The sequence below is a fragment of the Colobus angolensis genome, unplaced genomic scaffold, assembly GCF_000951035.1.
Source record: "Colobus angolensis palliatus isolate OR3802 unplaced genomic scaffold, Cang.pa_1.0 Scaffold46, whole genome shotgun sequence".
Classification (NCBI taxonomy): domain Eukaryota; kingdom Metazoa; phylum Chordata; class Mammalia; order Primates; family Cercopithecidae; genus Colobus; species Colobus angolensis.
The window spans coordinates 14169521-14183327 of NW_012118043.1; the positions used below are offsets into that span (position 1 = coordinate 14169521).

The 13807-nt window shown below is 34.8% G+C and overlaps 1 protein-coding gene across 2 annotated transcripts in view; it reads left to right on the forward strand.

Annotated features, from left to right (window-relative positions):
• NPHP3 (nephronophthisis 3 (adolescent)) overlaps window positions 1-13807 on the forward strand; it is a 68197-nt gene that overhangs the window by 27637 nt on the left and 26753 nt on the right. The window contains exons 16-27 of one of the 2 annotated variants that reach the window (XM_011958213.1): window positions 697-835; window positions 2885-3049; window positions 4419-4513; window positions 5059-5181; window positions 6388-6577; window positions 6761-7002; window positions 8297-8372; window positions 9135-9262; window positions 10729-10969; window positions 12026-12151; window positions 12726-12841; window positions 13475-13651. In XM_011958213.1, the coding sequence (XP_011813603.1) occupies window positions 697-835; window positions 2885-3049; window positions 4419-4513; window positions 5059-5181; window positions 6388-6577; window positions 6761-7002; window positions 8297-8372; window positions 9135-9262; window positions 10729-10969; window positions 12026-12151; window positions 12726-12841; window positions 13475-13651 (1818 nt within the window). Of the gene's footprint in view, window positions 1-696; window positions 836-2884; window positions 3050-4418; window positions 4514-5058; window positions 5182-6387; window positions 6578-6760; window positions 7003-8296; window positions 8373-9134; window positions 9263-10728; window positions 10970-12025; window positions 12152-12725; window positions 12842-13474; window positions 13733-13807 lie in introns of those variants that run through there. The other variant, XM_011958214.1, reaches the window with a different exon arrangement.

Here is a 13807-nt window from a genome sequence, read left to right on the forward strand (position 1 = left end):
TGCCGTCTGCCTGTGATATTTCCACCGTCCTTTTCCACTGTTAGCTGTGGCAACACATCTGGCCTCTGTGAACATAAGTGATACAATGAGTATGATTCAGGAGTGTGAGTCATTTTTCATACATTTAATAATGTTCATTGAAAGTATCTTTTATTGTTTTTATTTTTGAAAGTACCTATTTTAAAGACACTATGGACCCTTTGTTTTTTCTCTTTGTACATCTTAATATTATTTTTAAAAACTGGTAAATATTGTATAATCTGTTAAAACAAACCCCCCTATTTAATGATTTTCTTTAGCCTTGTGTTTTCAAAATTCTGGCTCCACACAAATTTAATTTGCACGGCTAACTAACAATACTTACCATCGTTTCCCTGCTTCCTGTATGTAGGTGGCATGCTTCTGGATAATAAGAACCATAACGGACTCATTTTTATGTTCCCTAATGCCTAGTAATTGCTTGACAAATAATAGATTTCAGCATGTTTATTGCACTGAATTAAATTATATGTAGTAAAATAAACCCAATGACTCTAGCAGCTGCATAAAACTACCGCTTTCCGGTATCATGTTTTATTGAATTTGTTATTGGTTGCAGTACAAAAAATAAGAGTTCACATTGTTTTTAATCAATCTCAAAATTTTCACAGATGTTGGCAGTCTGTAAGAAATTAAACCTCTTCTCAATTCCAACAGTGCTGGGAGAGCAGGCAATTTAGATAAAATCCTTCATCAGTGTTTCCAGTGTCAAGATACTGTTTCATTATATAGACTTGTTCTGCACTCTATCCGGGAGTCCATGGCAAATGATGTGGATAAAGAGCTAATGAAGCAGGTAAAATGTAAAATGAAGCAGGTAAAACTTATAAAAAGGAATGTTAGTTGCTTTGTGTCTGTGTGAATGGAAGTAAATAACAATTCTTTTAAAATTTGTGCTTAAATATGTTTCAGGCGTATGCAGGAATGCTGATAGCCAGAGTGTGCTTATGGAAATTTGTGTTTTCCTGATTATCATTGAGATTTATCATCTTTTCATGCTACTGGCTATCCTTGTTTCCTTTTTTTCTGAATTGCTGGTTCAAGTCTTTACCATTTTTTAATTGGGTTGTTTGTCTTTTCCTTATTGATCTGTAGGTGTCTTAAATGTTCTGCGTGCTGAAAACAAAGCCTTTATTAAAAAATTTGCAAATAAATGTCTTTTTCCTGTTTGTTTCTTGTCTTTTAACTGTATAGTATCATTCATTATGGTTTCATCCATTATACAGAGCTTTGTTTCATATATATATGCTTGTGTTTATACACACACACACACACACACATAATTTTCTTCAAAATGTTTTACAGTTTTGTTCTTCATGTGTGAAGTCCTTAACTCTTGTTGGTATCTTTTTGTTTATTGTGTGAGGAAGGGATCTACTTTTTTTTTTTTTTGAGACGGAGTCTCGCTCTGTCGCCCGGGCTGGAGTGCAGTGGCCTGACCTCAGCTCACTGCAAGCTCCGCCTCCCAGGTTCACGCCATTCTCCTGCCTCAGCCTCCCAGGTAGCTGCGACTACAGGCGCCCACCACCTCGCCCGGCTAGTTTTTTTTTTTTTTGTATTTTTTTAGTAGAGACGGGGTTTCACCATGTTAGCCAGGATGGTCTCGATCTCCTGACCTCATGATCCGCCCGTCTCGGCCTCCCAAAGTGCTGGGATTACAGGCTTGAGCCACCGCGCCCAGCCGGGATCTACTTTTTAATCCTCTGTCATGTGGATAATTAATTGTTCTTTTTACTAAATAATACATGTCTTCTGCTCATTTGCAATGCCAACTGACAATATCAAGCTCACAAATAAATGTGGGTCTATTTCTAGGCTCTTCTGTTCTGATTTTGCCTATTCTTTGCCAGTGCCACACTGCTTAGTTATTAGAACTTTAAAGTAAGCTTTCGTAGTTACTTGGGTAAATCTCCTTTTATTATTATTCTTCACAATTGCTTTGTCTAATTTTCCATATATATTTTTAGAATTAAGTGCTGTGTAATTAAAATAACATTTTAGTTTTTGTTGATGTATTCAGTTTTGGTTTCTGAAAATGTATATCTAGCAACCTCATAGTTTGAACCTGGATCTATTTTTATGTTAACTTTTCAGCTTGGTGGTTCCTGGGGTTTGGACTTCTCAGCCCACTCCAACCCTGCAAGCTTCCTTGTATTCTCTCCATGTCTGTGGGCTAATGTTTTTCTCATGCACCCCTTCACTGAGCGTGAAGGTCCTTCAAAGCCCTGCAACAGTCCTGTTGTTGACAAGAAATCTAGTTCCACCTCCTTGCCTTACATGGCTTAAGGGCTCACCTTCCATCCCACTGTGGGTGTGAGAAACCTAAACCCTTAAGTTCCTGGGGGCTGCTGCCTGTCCTCTAGCTCCACTGCCCCCATAGCCAGCAGTTTCAGCTGTCAAAACTCTAATTTCAATTTCCTATTCATTTTTGACAGTTGGAGGATTTTCCTATCTTTTTTCCAGGATCAACTGTGCTTTTAGAAATGTATCTGATATCCATACATGTTTATAATAGGAGGGCTATTTTCTTCCACTGTCTTCCTGGAATTGGAATTCTGCCATTAATAATAATAATACATTTATGCAGTTTTAATTTTCAGTATACTTTTTTCTGTATGAGTATTATCTTTGGTGTGCTAGATTTTATAGATACACTATCTTAATCTTGATTAATGTCTTTTGGACAGTGTGTTTTAAGAAATCTATTTTTTGATTTATTAAATCATTTGGATTATAAGTGTTGGTAAAAAAAAAAATAGCTTTAAAAGAATTATGGAAATTTTAATGGCTGTTAGTTACTTATAGAGGTGCTTTATGATTACTGTTAATTTGTTTTGCTACCTAGATTCTCTGCCTTGTCAATGTTAGTCACAATGGTGTGAGTGAATCAGAACTGATGGAACTCTATCCTGAGATGTCCTGGACTTTCTTGACCTCCCTTATTCACAGTTTATACAAAATGTGTTTGTTGACTTATGGTTGTGGCTTGCTCAGGTTCCAACATCTGCAGGTAATGTTATTTTAGGCATCTTTTCATTCATTTATTTATTTAAGAAACAGGGTTTCCTCTGTTACCCAGGCTGGAGTGCAGTGGCGAGATTGTTTCTGCCAAAGGAATAAATTCGAAAGATCTGCTATACAACATTGTCCCTAAAGTTAACAATACTGTAGTACACTTAAAAATTTATTAAGAGGGTAGGTCTCATGTTAAGTGGTCTTACCACAATACAATTTTTAAAATTAAAAAACAAGTCAGATACAAAAGATCAAAAATAGTTTCTTAAAGGTAGTTTATTTCTTGAAGAGAAGGAAGCTTTTTTCAATTATGTTTCATTGAATTGCTGGTATTATTATACAGCTATGCATTGCTTAACAATGGGGATGTGTTCTGAGAAGCACATCATTAGGTGATTTTATCATTGTGTGAACATCATAGAGCAATACTTACACAAATCTAGATGGTACAGCCTACCACACTTGGAGGCGATATGGTATGGCCTGTTGCTCCCAGGCTATAAACCTGCACAGCATATTACTGTACTGAATACTGTGTGTGACTGTAAGTGTTTGTGTATCTAAATACAGAAAAGTTACAGTAAAAATGTGGTATAAAAGTTTTAAAACGGTATGCCTGTATAGGGCAGCTTGATTATAATTTTATAGCATCATCATTATATATGCAGTTTGTTGTTGACCAAAACATTGTTATGTGCATATGACTGTATATGTATTAAGAGTTTGTACTCTGTAAGCCAGTCAGCCTCCTTTTCCTGGATTAATACCTATCTAAACTTGGGCAAGTTCTAAGCCCTGGGCAGACTTTAGCAGTTTACAAAAGGGGTTGTGAAGCAAATTAATTGAGGTGGTTCTTGGTCCTTGTGAGAAACTAGAAAGATGTTTAGCACATAGAAGTAAATCTTTAGGATGTTTTGGATAAAATGATTCCTATCATCTGCAATGCCATGGTTGATTTATATATATATACATAATTGCAAATTAAGTCTTACATTTCAGTATGCTGTATCGTATTTGTAGATGTGAAATGTTTACAATTTCACAGCCTTTTTTCTTTATTGTGTATTGTTTGAATATAATTTATTCTTTTTAGTAACTTTTCATTCCACACTTCTGAGATTTTTAATGTGTTAACTCAAGTTTGAATTAAATTGTGTTTTGAGCTTATAAATATTAGTACAGGAATTTTTATTCTAGTAACAGTTTATCAAATAAGTATGTCCTAAATTTAAAAACATTTAAGTGACATTTCTAGTATACAGCTATAAAATAGGAATAATTATAAATTCTTCTTTGCAAATCTATTGTTAGATGTACAGTGACTTACATAAAATAGAACTGAGTATTTCTTCTTTTTTCCCTAGGCTTGGGAAACAGTGAGACTGGAGTACCTGGAAGACCCCGCCGTTACTTCTTCATACAGGCAAAAGCTAATCAACTATTTCACCTTGCAGCTAAGGTATTGTAAATGTTCCTGTTGTTCTTCTGTGACTTCTGCAACACCCTCTACCTTTGTGTCCTTATTTCTGTTTCTTAGCTTACAACTTAAAGTACAAAAATTTAATTATTACAAAAAGGATTAAATCCTCTCCCTATTCTGTTAATGTCAAAAGAGCAAAAGATGATTTTGTCTTTTAATATTATGCTAAAAGTTTAAACAAGGAAAATCAGTGTAGGATCATTTTTTTATTTGTATTTTCTTCCAGTAGTTTGTGTCCATGTATCTGTATGTGTGTATATAGGTCCATTGAGGGTTTTTTAAAATAGTTCAATTTTAGGAAAATACTTTTAGAGTTTGGTTGATGGTTCTGCATGTCACTGAATTTATTTTCTTAGATTGGTAAAGTCTCTGATTTTGACCTAACTTTTTTAGTATTAAATTATACTTAAAGAATCAGAGACATATGTTAAATATATTTTTCTTCCTTTAACATTTGTTTGAAGCCTTTTTGAGGCAGTCTCATTGTAGGAAGATATTGAATATTGTCTCCTCTCTTACGATAGTCAGGACAGAGTGACTTGGAGAAGTGCAGATGAACTCCCGTGGCTTTTTCAGCAGCAGGGAAGTAAACAGAAGCTGCATGATTGCCTTCTTAATCTCTTTGTGTCTCAAAACCTTTATAAAAGGTAAGAAACATTGTAGAACATCCTTCCCCAGAAAGAGAGATTTAAAGATGTTCAGTTTAACAAAGAAAAATGGTATTTTTAATTTAAAAATTAGTCCAGGTATCTGAAATACAAACAGTGTAGGAGAAATCCTGAAACAATTTACAAATCTCTATTAGATATACTTTTCCCAGGAGGAAAACAGAGAGTACTGCTGCTTTATGAAATCAGAGCTGGAATGATTTCTGTTCAACTTTTTATCTTATGCTTACATTTAAGCAGGTCTAAATCTAAACCACCCAGAGAGGTGGTTCATGATGTCTGCTTCTTTGGGCCGTCAGATATCTGAAAGCATTGGCTTCAAAGTAGACTCTGGGCTACAATAGAATCTGTCTGGTGTTGAATTTAAAGAAATAATTACCCTAATTCAAAATGTATTCTGTTTGTCTCTTTGTTAGTGGCAGAACTACCTTTTTATGAGCTAACTGTCTAACCTACTAAACTTCATGAGGGTTTTCTTCTGCCTTACTTAGAAATTTAGACATTTCTTATACAATACGTACGTAATTTATTTTGCTCCTATATAAACTCTTTCAGATTTGTTGCATCTCTTAAATTATTTCTGATCTCCATTCCAATTTTTCGTGATTCCTTTGAAATCAGATTATTTTAGTTTACCAGCTCTCCCATACTACTTAAAATCACCTACAGATGAATAAGCTTACTATTGTCATTCAATTTCTTGATGAAAATGCAAAATAGATACTCTGTGACAGTTTATTTTTCATTAGTTTGTTCTCTTTGAATTTCTATACTTAAAATAATTTTGGGAGTGAACTCAGCAGTTGGCTCCATATTGTAAAATGTATAAAAAGGATTCAAATAGATTCCCATTGGTAAGTAGCCATGATGGTATTAAGGATAACAGCCAACACTGTGGATTACTTACTGTGTGCCATAATCCCCCTACAGTACCAGCCCAGGCAGGTAGTGTATCCATTTCTGCAGATGAAGGTGACGAGGTCTAAGAGGTCAGACAACCTGCTCAAGATCACATAGCTAGGATAGTGGTGGAACTCAGATAGTGAGTGGTCTGAGTCTCACCTCACTACACAATACTCGCCTACTAATAAATTGTCAATAACTTGATATTAATTCTGGAATTTTCATTCTGTAGTGGATTTTAAAGTGTGTTTTTCATTAAAGTACTGTTATTTGTTGAAACAGGGGACACTTTGCTGAGTTGCTGAGTTATTGGCAGTTTGTTGGCAAAGACAAAAGTGCAATGGCAACAGAATACTTTGATTCATTGAAGCAGTATGAGAAAAACTGCGAAGGCGAGGAGAACATGAGTTGCTTAGCTGATCTTTATGAAACCTTGGGGCGATTTCTCAAGGATCTAGGCCTTCTCAGTCAGGTAAGCTCAGCACATCAATGGCAAGCCAGAGACAGGTGGGATTTTTGTGTTCACTCTTCTATTTTTCCAAGATGTTAATGTAGTTTTCATTTGTTGTGCTATAATCTTTAATATTTAATCAGATGAGAGATCTTGTAGCATTTCACTCACTTTAATTGGCCTTTCACCCTTTTTTCCCCCCAGGCTGTAGTACCTTTGCAGAGGTCTTTAGAGATTCGAGAAACAGCTTTAGATCCCGATCACCCAAGGGTAGCCCAGTCCCTTCACCAACTAGCAAGTGTATATGTGCAGTGGAAGAAGTTTGGCAATGCAGAACAACTGTATAAACAGGCATTGGAAATCTCAGAAAACGCTTATGGTGCGGACCATCCATATACTGCTCGTGAACTGGAGGCACTTGCAACTTTGTACCAGAAACAAAATAAGTAAGATTTTTTAGATCAGTAATATCTGATTTTATGAAGGGGAATTATAGTTTTAATGTACTTATGGGGTAGGCTTTATTTTATCACTGTGTACTTTTCTGTACCCTGTGCCTAGTCTTCATGTGGTAAACAGAGAAAATTAGAACTGTAAGATTCATCTCTGTTTGAAGATGCATGAAGGATAGAACATGGACTTTCGAGTCATGTAGTCTTGGGTTTGAATCCTGGAATCCTGGCTCATTCGCTGACTAACTTTGAGTGCTTTACTAATATAGGTTTAGTATCCTTTATCCAAATGTGGAACCAGAAGTGTTTAGGATTTTGGATTTGTTCAGATTTCAGAATATTTGCATACATATAATGAGATTATCTTGGGGATGGGACATAAAATTTTATGTTTTAAGTCTAAACATAAAATTTATTTACGTTTCATATACAACTTATACACATAGCCTGAAAGTAATTTTATGTACTAGTTTTCATTTTTTAACTTCTAGAAGCGTTGTTTCATACAAATTTTGTGTGAATTTCACATTTAAACTTGACCAGAAATTAGTCTATGCAGAAAAAGTTGTTAAAAATTAATAGTGTGCTATAGAAAACTAAAATTTTGGATTTTCATTTAATTAGGTTGCCCTTCAGAGACTTAGGATGAGGTAAAGATTATTAAATGTCAGCTACTTAGAGGACTAGACTTACTTTGTTTTGTCAAAATTTTTTTAATCGAACAGAACTTTTTATTAGAAAAACATCCATGATAGACTAAGATATCTTAGTGTTTTGTCATATTTTGTTTTATGAAGGGTTTTTTAGAGATTTGTAATGTCATATGACTATCATTTCTAGAAAAATGATGTATTTAGGCCAGGCGCGGTGGCTCAAGCCTGTAATCCCAGCACTTTGGGAGGCCGAGATGGGTGGATCACAAGGTCAGGAGATCGAGACCATCCTGGCTAACCTGGTGAAACCCCGTCTCTACTAAAAAATACAAAAAACTAGCCGGGCGAGGTGGCGGGCGCTTGTAGTCCCAGCTACTGGGGAGGCTGAGGCAGGAGAATGGCGTAAACCCGGGAGGCGGAGCTTGCAGTGAGCTGAGATCCGGCCACTGCACTCCAGCCTGGGCGACAGAGCGAGACTCCATCTCAAAAAAAAAAAAAAAAAAAAAAAAAAAAAAAGAAAAATGATGTATTTAATAGCCCAAAAAGACTTTACACTATGAAAAGAGTGCTTTCATTTCACTGAAGTATATTTTGAATATATTTCTTTTGTTTGACTTACTGTAATTTTTTTTAAGATATGAACAAGCTGAACATTTTAGGAAAAAATCCTTTAAAATTCGTCAGAAAGCTATAAAGAAAAAAGGCAACTTGGTAAGGAGAGATTTCTTTTGTCTTGTGTTTTGAATGTAAGAGGAAAAGAGCATCATAAATGCATACACCCCACATGTTTAAGAGCTTTAGATTTTAAAATCTTCCAGTTTTTTTGAAGAGAACTACTTAACATTTTCTTATTTATGTGTTAAAATACCATATTACTGAGAAGTACAATTTAGACTTTAAAAAGTGGAACTCTAAATTCATTTGAAGGTTAGGCTTTGAAAGACGGAATTTAAAGCTACCTCAGTTCTTTAAAGGGTTGGAAAAAGGAATAAAATAAATGTAGTTAACATTTTGTGTTATGTTCAAATGTGAAGAAAGCCTTTCCCTCGAATACACAATAAAAGTTATTTTTATTTTTTTAAGTTGCTGATAAAGTCTAAATGTAGCATATTTCTTTAATTTAAAATGCTGTGTGCATTTTTATGGACCTGATATTTATGTGTTTACCTATGGGGTTGATAAATATCTGCAAGTTAATTATATTCTATTGTTTCTTGAAGCACTTTGAGATATAGTTTACTTTCTAAAATACAATCATTTTCATGAAATAGTTTTTAATGAATTTTAGAATGTGTTGCCATGTGGAAATATTTGTATTTGTAATCATCAGGTTAATTTACTGTGATACTTAAAATAAGTTATCTAGATTAAATGGGAAAAAAAGGAAGATTTTTTAGGACCCTCATATATTGTTTCAGAATCAAGGATTGCACCTACTTAGTGATTGCTTTTCATTTTTCATGTTCGCTGCAGTATGGATTTGCCCTTTTACGTAGACGGGCTCTACAGTTAGAAGAGCTTACATTAGGTAAGGACACACCTGATAATGCTCGGACCCTCAATGAACTGGGTGTTCTCTACTATCTTCAAAATAACCTGGAGTGAGTACCATGGGGTTAATAATGAAAATAATTAACCATTTTCTCTTTGATACAATGTTGTTTTACATTTTTATCAAGTCTAAAGCTAGAAAAAAATAGATAATGCCAAATTTCATGTATGATGTCATATAATGAGCATACACATACCTGAAAACCATGGTATTTTCTCTACTGTGTTTCTTTTCACATTGTTTCTTTTTTTTTTTTTTTTTTTTTTTTAGACAGAGTCTTGCTCTGTTGCCCAGGCTGGAGTACAGTGGTGCGATCTCAGCTCACTGCAACCTCCACCTCCCATTCAAGCTATTCTCCTGCCTCAGCCTCCCGAGTAGCTGGGACTACAGGTGCATGCCACCACCCCGGCTAATTTTTTGCATTTTTAGTAGAGACGGGGTTTCACTGTATTAGCCAGGATGGTCTCGATCTCCTGACCTTGTGATCTGCCCGCCTTGGCCTCCCAAAGTGCTAGGATTACAGTTGTGAGCCACCACACCTGGCCCACATTGTTTCTTAACTGAAAAGTTATTCTGTAGCTTCCCTGGTGTATTTTGTATGTTTATGAAAAGTGAGTTTGTGTAGATATTGTGCATGAGACCTCACAGAAGCAGCAGCTTGGGACTAATGGTAAATCATGCAGATGGTTTCTAGTTTTGTCAGTTTATTTAGGCAAAAGGATTCAAAATGACATTTATATTTATATGTTATAAAAAATAAGTATCTTTGGACATCAGATATCAGAAAAATATAACAAATTTGAAACTTTGGATGTCAGAAAAGTATAATAAATCTTTAGCCCACTTACAGAACCTTACATAAAAAATAATTATTTATTCTTTTGTTAAAAATGATTTAGTACTGGCTGGGCAAGATAGCGCATGCCTGTAATCCCAGAGCTTTAGGAGGCTGAGGCATTAGGATCACTTGAGGCCAGGAATTCGAGACCAGCCTGGGCAACATAGTGAGACCCTGTCTCTAAAATAAAATTAATAAATTAGCCAGACATGGTGGTACACACCTGTAGACCCAGCTACTTGAGAGGCTAAGGTGGGAGGATCACTTGAGCCTAGGAGTTCAAGGTTACACACACACACACACACACACACTAAAATAAATAAAAATTATTTAGTACTAACTCCAAAGGGAGGAAGAGTGAATACCAAAATCTTTTATTTGACCTAGGTCTAATAATTGTTAAAGTATAAAAAGTTTGTTTTGGAAAATACCAGTTTTTCTTTCAGAAGTAGAGAATTGAGGCAATCATCCACACATTTTAGGCCCTCAAACTGTCAGGAAAAGGGCAGGAAGAGATAGGGGTGGGGAAGAGGGGGAAAGTAAGATTTTGAGCTGAATCTCTTATTTTAACTTGAATCTAAGAATAAAGATGATTCAGTTCTCCACTCAATTTAGGGGTCAGGATTCCAAACTCTAGAGAATAGATAGTTTAAGCCATTTTGGGATTGTGTTCACAGAACAGCTGACCAGTTTCTGAAGCGTTCCTTAGAAATGAGGGAGCGAGTTCTAGGACCAGATCACCCTGACTGTGCTCAGTCTTTGAATAATCTGGCAGCTCTATGCAATGAGAAGAAACAGTATGATAAAGCAGAAGAACTTTATGAAAGAGCTTTAGATATTCGAAGACGTGCATTAGCTCCTGATCACCCTTCTTTGGCATATACAGTGAAGCATCTTGCCATCTTGTATAAGAAAATGGTAAGTAATCCTTGGCATTCTTACATGTTTTACAACACATCAGTTAAGCCATAACTGCTATCAGCAAAATAATTTATCTTTATCATGGATAGGTTAGTTTACATGAGCTTTAAAAATCATGATTTAACTTTTAACAAGTAACTGAGCAGAACATTTAAAAATAATTATTTCATACTGAACTGGTTACATTGATTATTGATTCTGAAATAATATACTAGTAAATTGATATGCTGATTTTGTTAAATACATTGCAAGTACAAATGCATTTATTAGCATTCTAAATCAAACTTATTTTACATTTCAGAAGTTCTAAAATTCCACCAATATTAAGTTTGCTGTGTAAAGCAACGTAAACATAAGAAATCAGGAAACATCTTTGTAGTTGATTAAATGAACATTTTTATTTCATTCTTTCTTGGCTTTGCTTGTAATTAAATGTAACCATTGTTTGCCATAAGGTTCTATACTAAGTGATATTTGGAATTTTTATAGCTGTTCTCAAAAAGAAAAAAAGAAAAAAATCCAGGGAAGTCTGCTTTCATTTAGCATAGTTACAGAGCTTTGTAGACTATCTTTAGACTTTGTGGAATCATTACTGGTCATCCTGATACTGACGTTGTTTTAGTAAGAAGGGTACATTGCTGCTATTTCTGCCCAACTTTCAGGTGAAATGAAGTAGTTAGAAAAATCTGGAAAGGATTTGGCAAGAAATGAGCTTTTTATTTTGATGCAATCTCCAAATTATGTGCAATATGGTAAATCTACTTTAGCTGATATGTTTTTACTACACTAGAAACAATAATAGTGGATGATCCTAAAGGGTGTTCTGAATTACCAAAGGAAATGCTTTTGTATACAGTGTAGCTTTAGATTTTCAGTTATCTATAAACTTAATCATTCAGCTGAGAGGAAATGCTTCTGAGATTTTTTTTCCTCAAAATTACCCTTTAATATGAAATTTAAGTATGACTTTAATATGATATTTAAGTATCTTATCTCTGATAAGATAGTATTTATTGCCTTATATTTTTGTTAGCTTTAACTTTTGTTTTTTAGGGGAAACTTGACAAAGCTGTACCTTTGTATGAATTGGCTGTTGAAATTCGACAGAAATCTTTTGGCCCAAAGCACCCTAGTGTAGCTACTGCTTTGGTGAACTTAGCTGTTCTTTATAGCCAAATGGTAAGTTCCCATATTTTAATGTTTTATCAGTGAATGATTTTATGGTATAAAATATAGAGAAACATGAATTAGATAGGGAACAGTAAATAGAATGAAAGACAATTTAAAGATATTTCTAATACTTCCTTTAGTACTTGAGAAACTATTGAAGTTAGACTTATGAAGTCCCTTCCTCTTAGTGTAAAACACTGTTTAGTTCAGAGCATAGGCTTAGTTTCTAAAGTTGTGGAGATACCCTACACCCCTCCATATAATATTGTATTTAAGCCTGTGACATTTGATTATGATGGGCAAGAATCAGGTGGGGGACCCATTGGACAATAAAGGAACAGGTTTTTATGTACAGTATTGGACTATGGTCAGATGGTTACCAAGCTAGGTCTAAATCTTAAGTATCTGACTTTCTATTATACTGCTTCTTCTATGATTATTCATAAATTAATCTGTTTATTCCCATCTTTTAGAAGGATATTAACATTTTAAAGTACTAATCAAAGTCAGTTAGCTTAGTCTAGAATACATTAATTTCAGAAACCCAGTGTGCTTAAGTGAGCATTATTATTTTTTTAATAAGAAAAAACATGTTGAAGCTTTGCCATTATATGAAAGAGCATTAAAGATTTATGAAGATAGCCTGGGTCGAATGCATCCTCGAGTTGGAGAAACATTGAAAAATTTAGCTGTGCTTAGGTAAGAATTTTTTTCACTTCCTTGATAAAGCCTCTGTTATTTGAAGTAGCTTTAATTTGTCTAAGAAGAGCACAAAATATGTATTACTGAATGTTTTCTTAGAGTGGGGAGGGGTTGCTTTTTGCTGATCGACTTCAAGAGGTACTGAAGTAGTATCCAGAAATGAAACGAAGGCTGCATGATCTGTTTTGCAGAGGAGTGTGTATATGCATCATGCAAATAGTGAAGGATGGTTTACACTGCAACTGGCTCTGGGAGTAATAGGGTAATTTGCTGTCCTCAGAGTGAATTTGCCATTAAGTATATGTTGACTTTTGCTTGCTCATTTGTATTTTTCTCAGGATGCAGAGAATACCTAACTTTCCTTAGCAATTTCACTGCCTCTATTACAACATGGTTTTAATGACATCCTTATGAGACACAAAAGTACTGATATTGGTAAAAAGGAGAAGAGTTTAGGTGTTGTTTTACTGGTCTGCTTGAGTGAATACACTGGGAAAAGGGGGGAAATGGGCAAATATTTATAGCTTCTTTTTCTGTATCCCATAAGGTCATTTTGAATTGGTAAGAGGTTATATTCTCATTTTAAGAGTTGTTTTTTTTTTTTTCTCTCTCTCTCTCGCTCTCTCAAAGCTATGAAGGAGGAGATTTTGAAAAAGCTGCTGAATTATACAAAAGGGCAATGGAAATAAAAGAAGCAGAAACATCACTCTTGGGTGGAAAAGCTCCTTCACACCATTCATCAAGTGGAGACACGTTTAGCTTAAAAACAGCTCATTCTCCTAATGTTTTCCTTCAGCAAGGACAAAGGTAATAGCAGCAGTTAGAATTCTTTGCAAATGTACCTTAAGACAAAATAATTAAACATTCGGAACATTTGAATTTGAAACTTTATTTTTTTATTATTTTATTTTTTTATTATACTTTAAGTTCTAGGGTACATGTGCATAACGTGCAGGTTTGTTA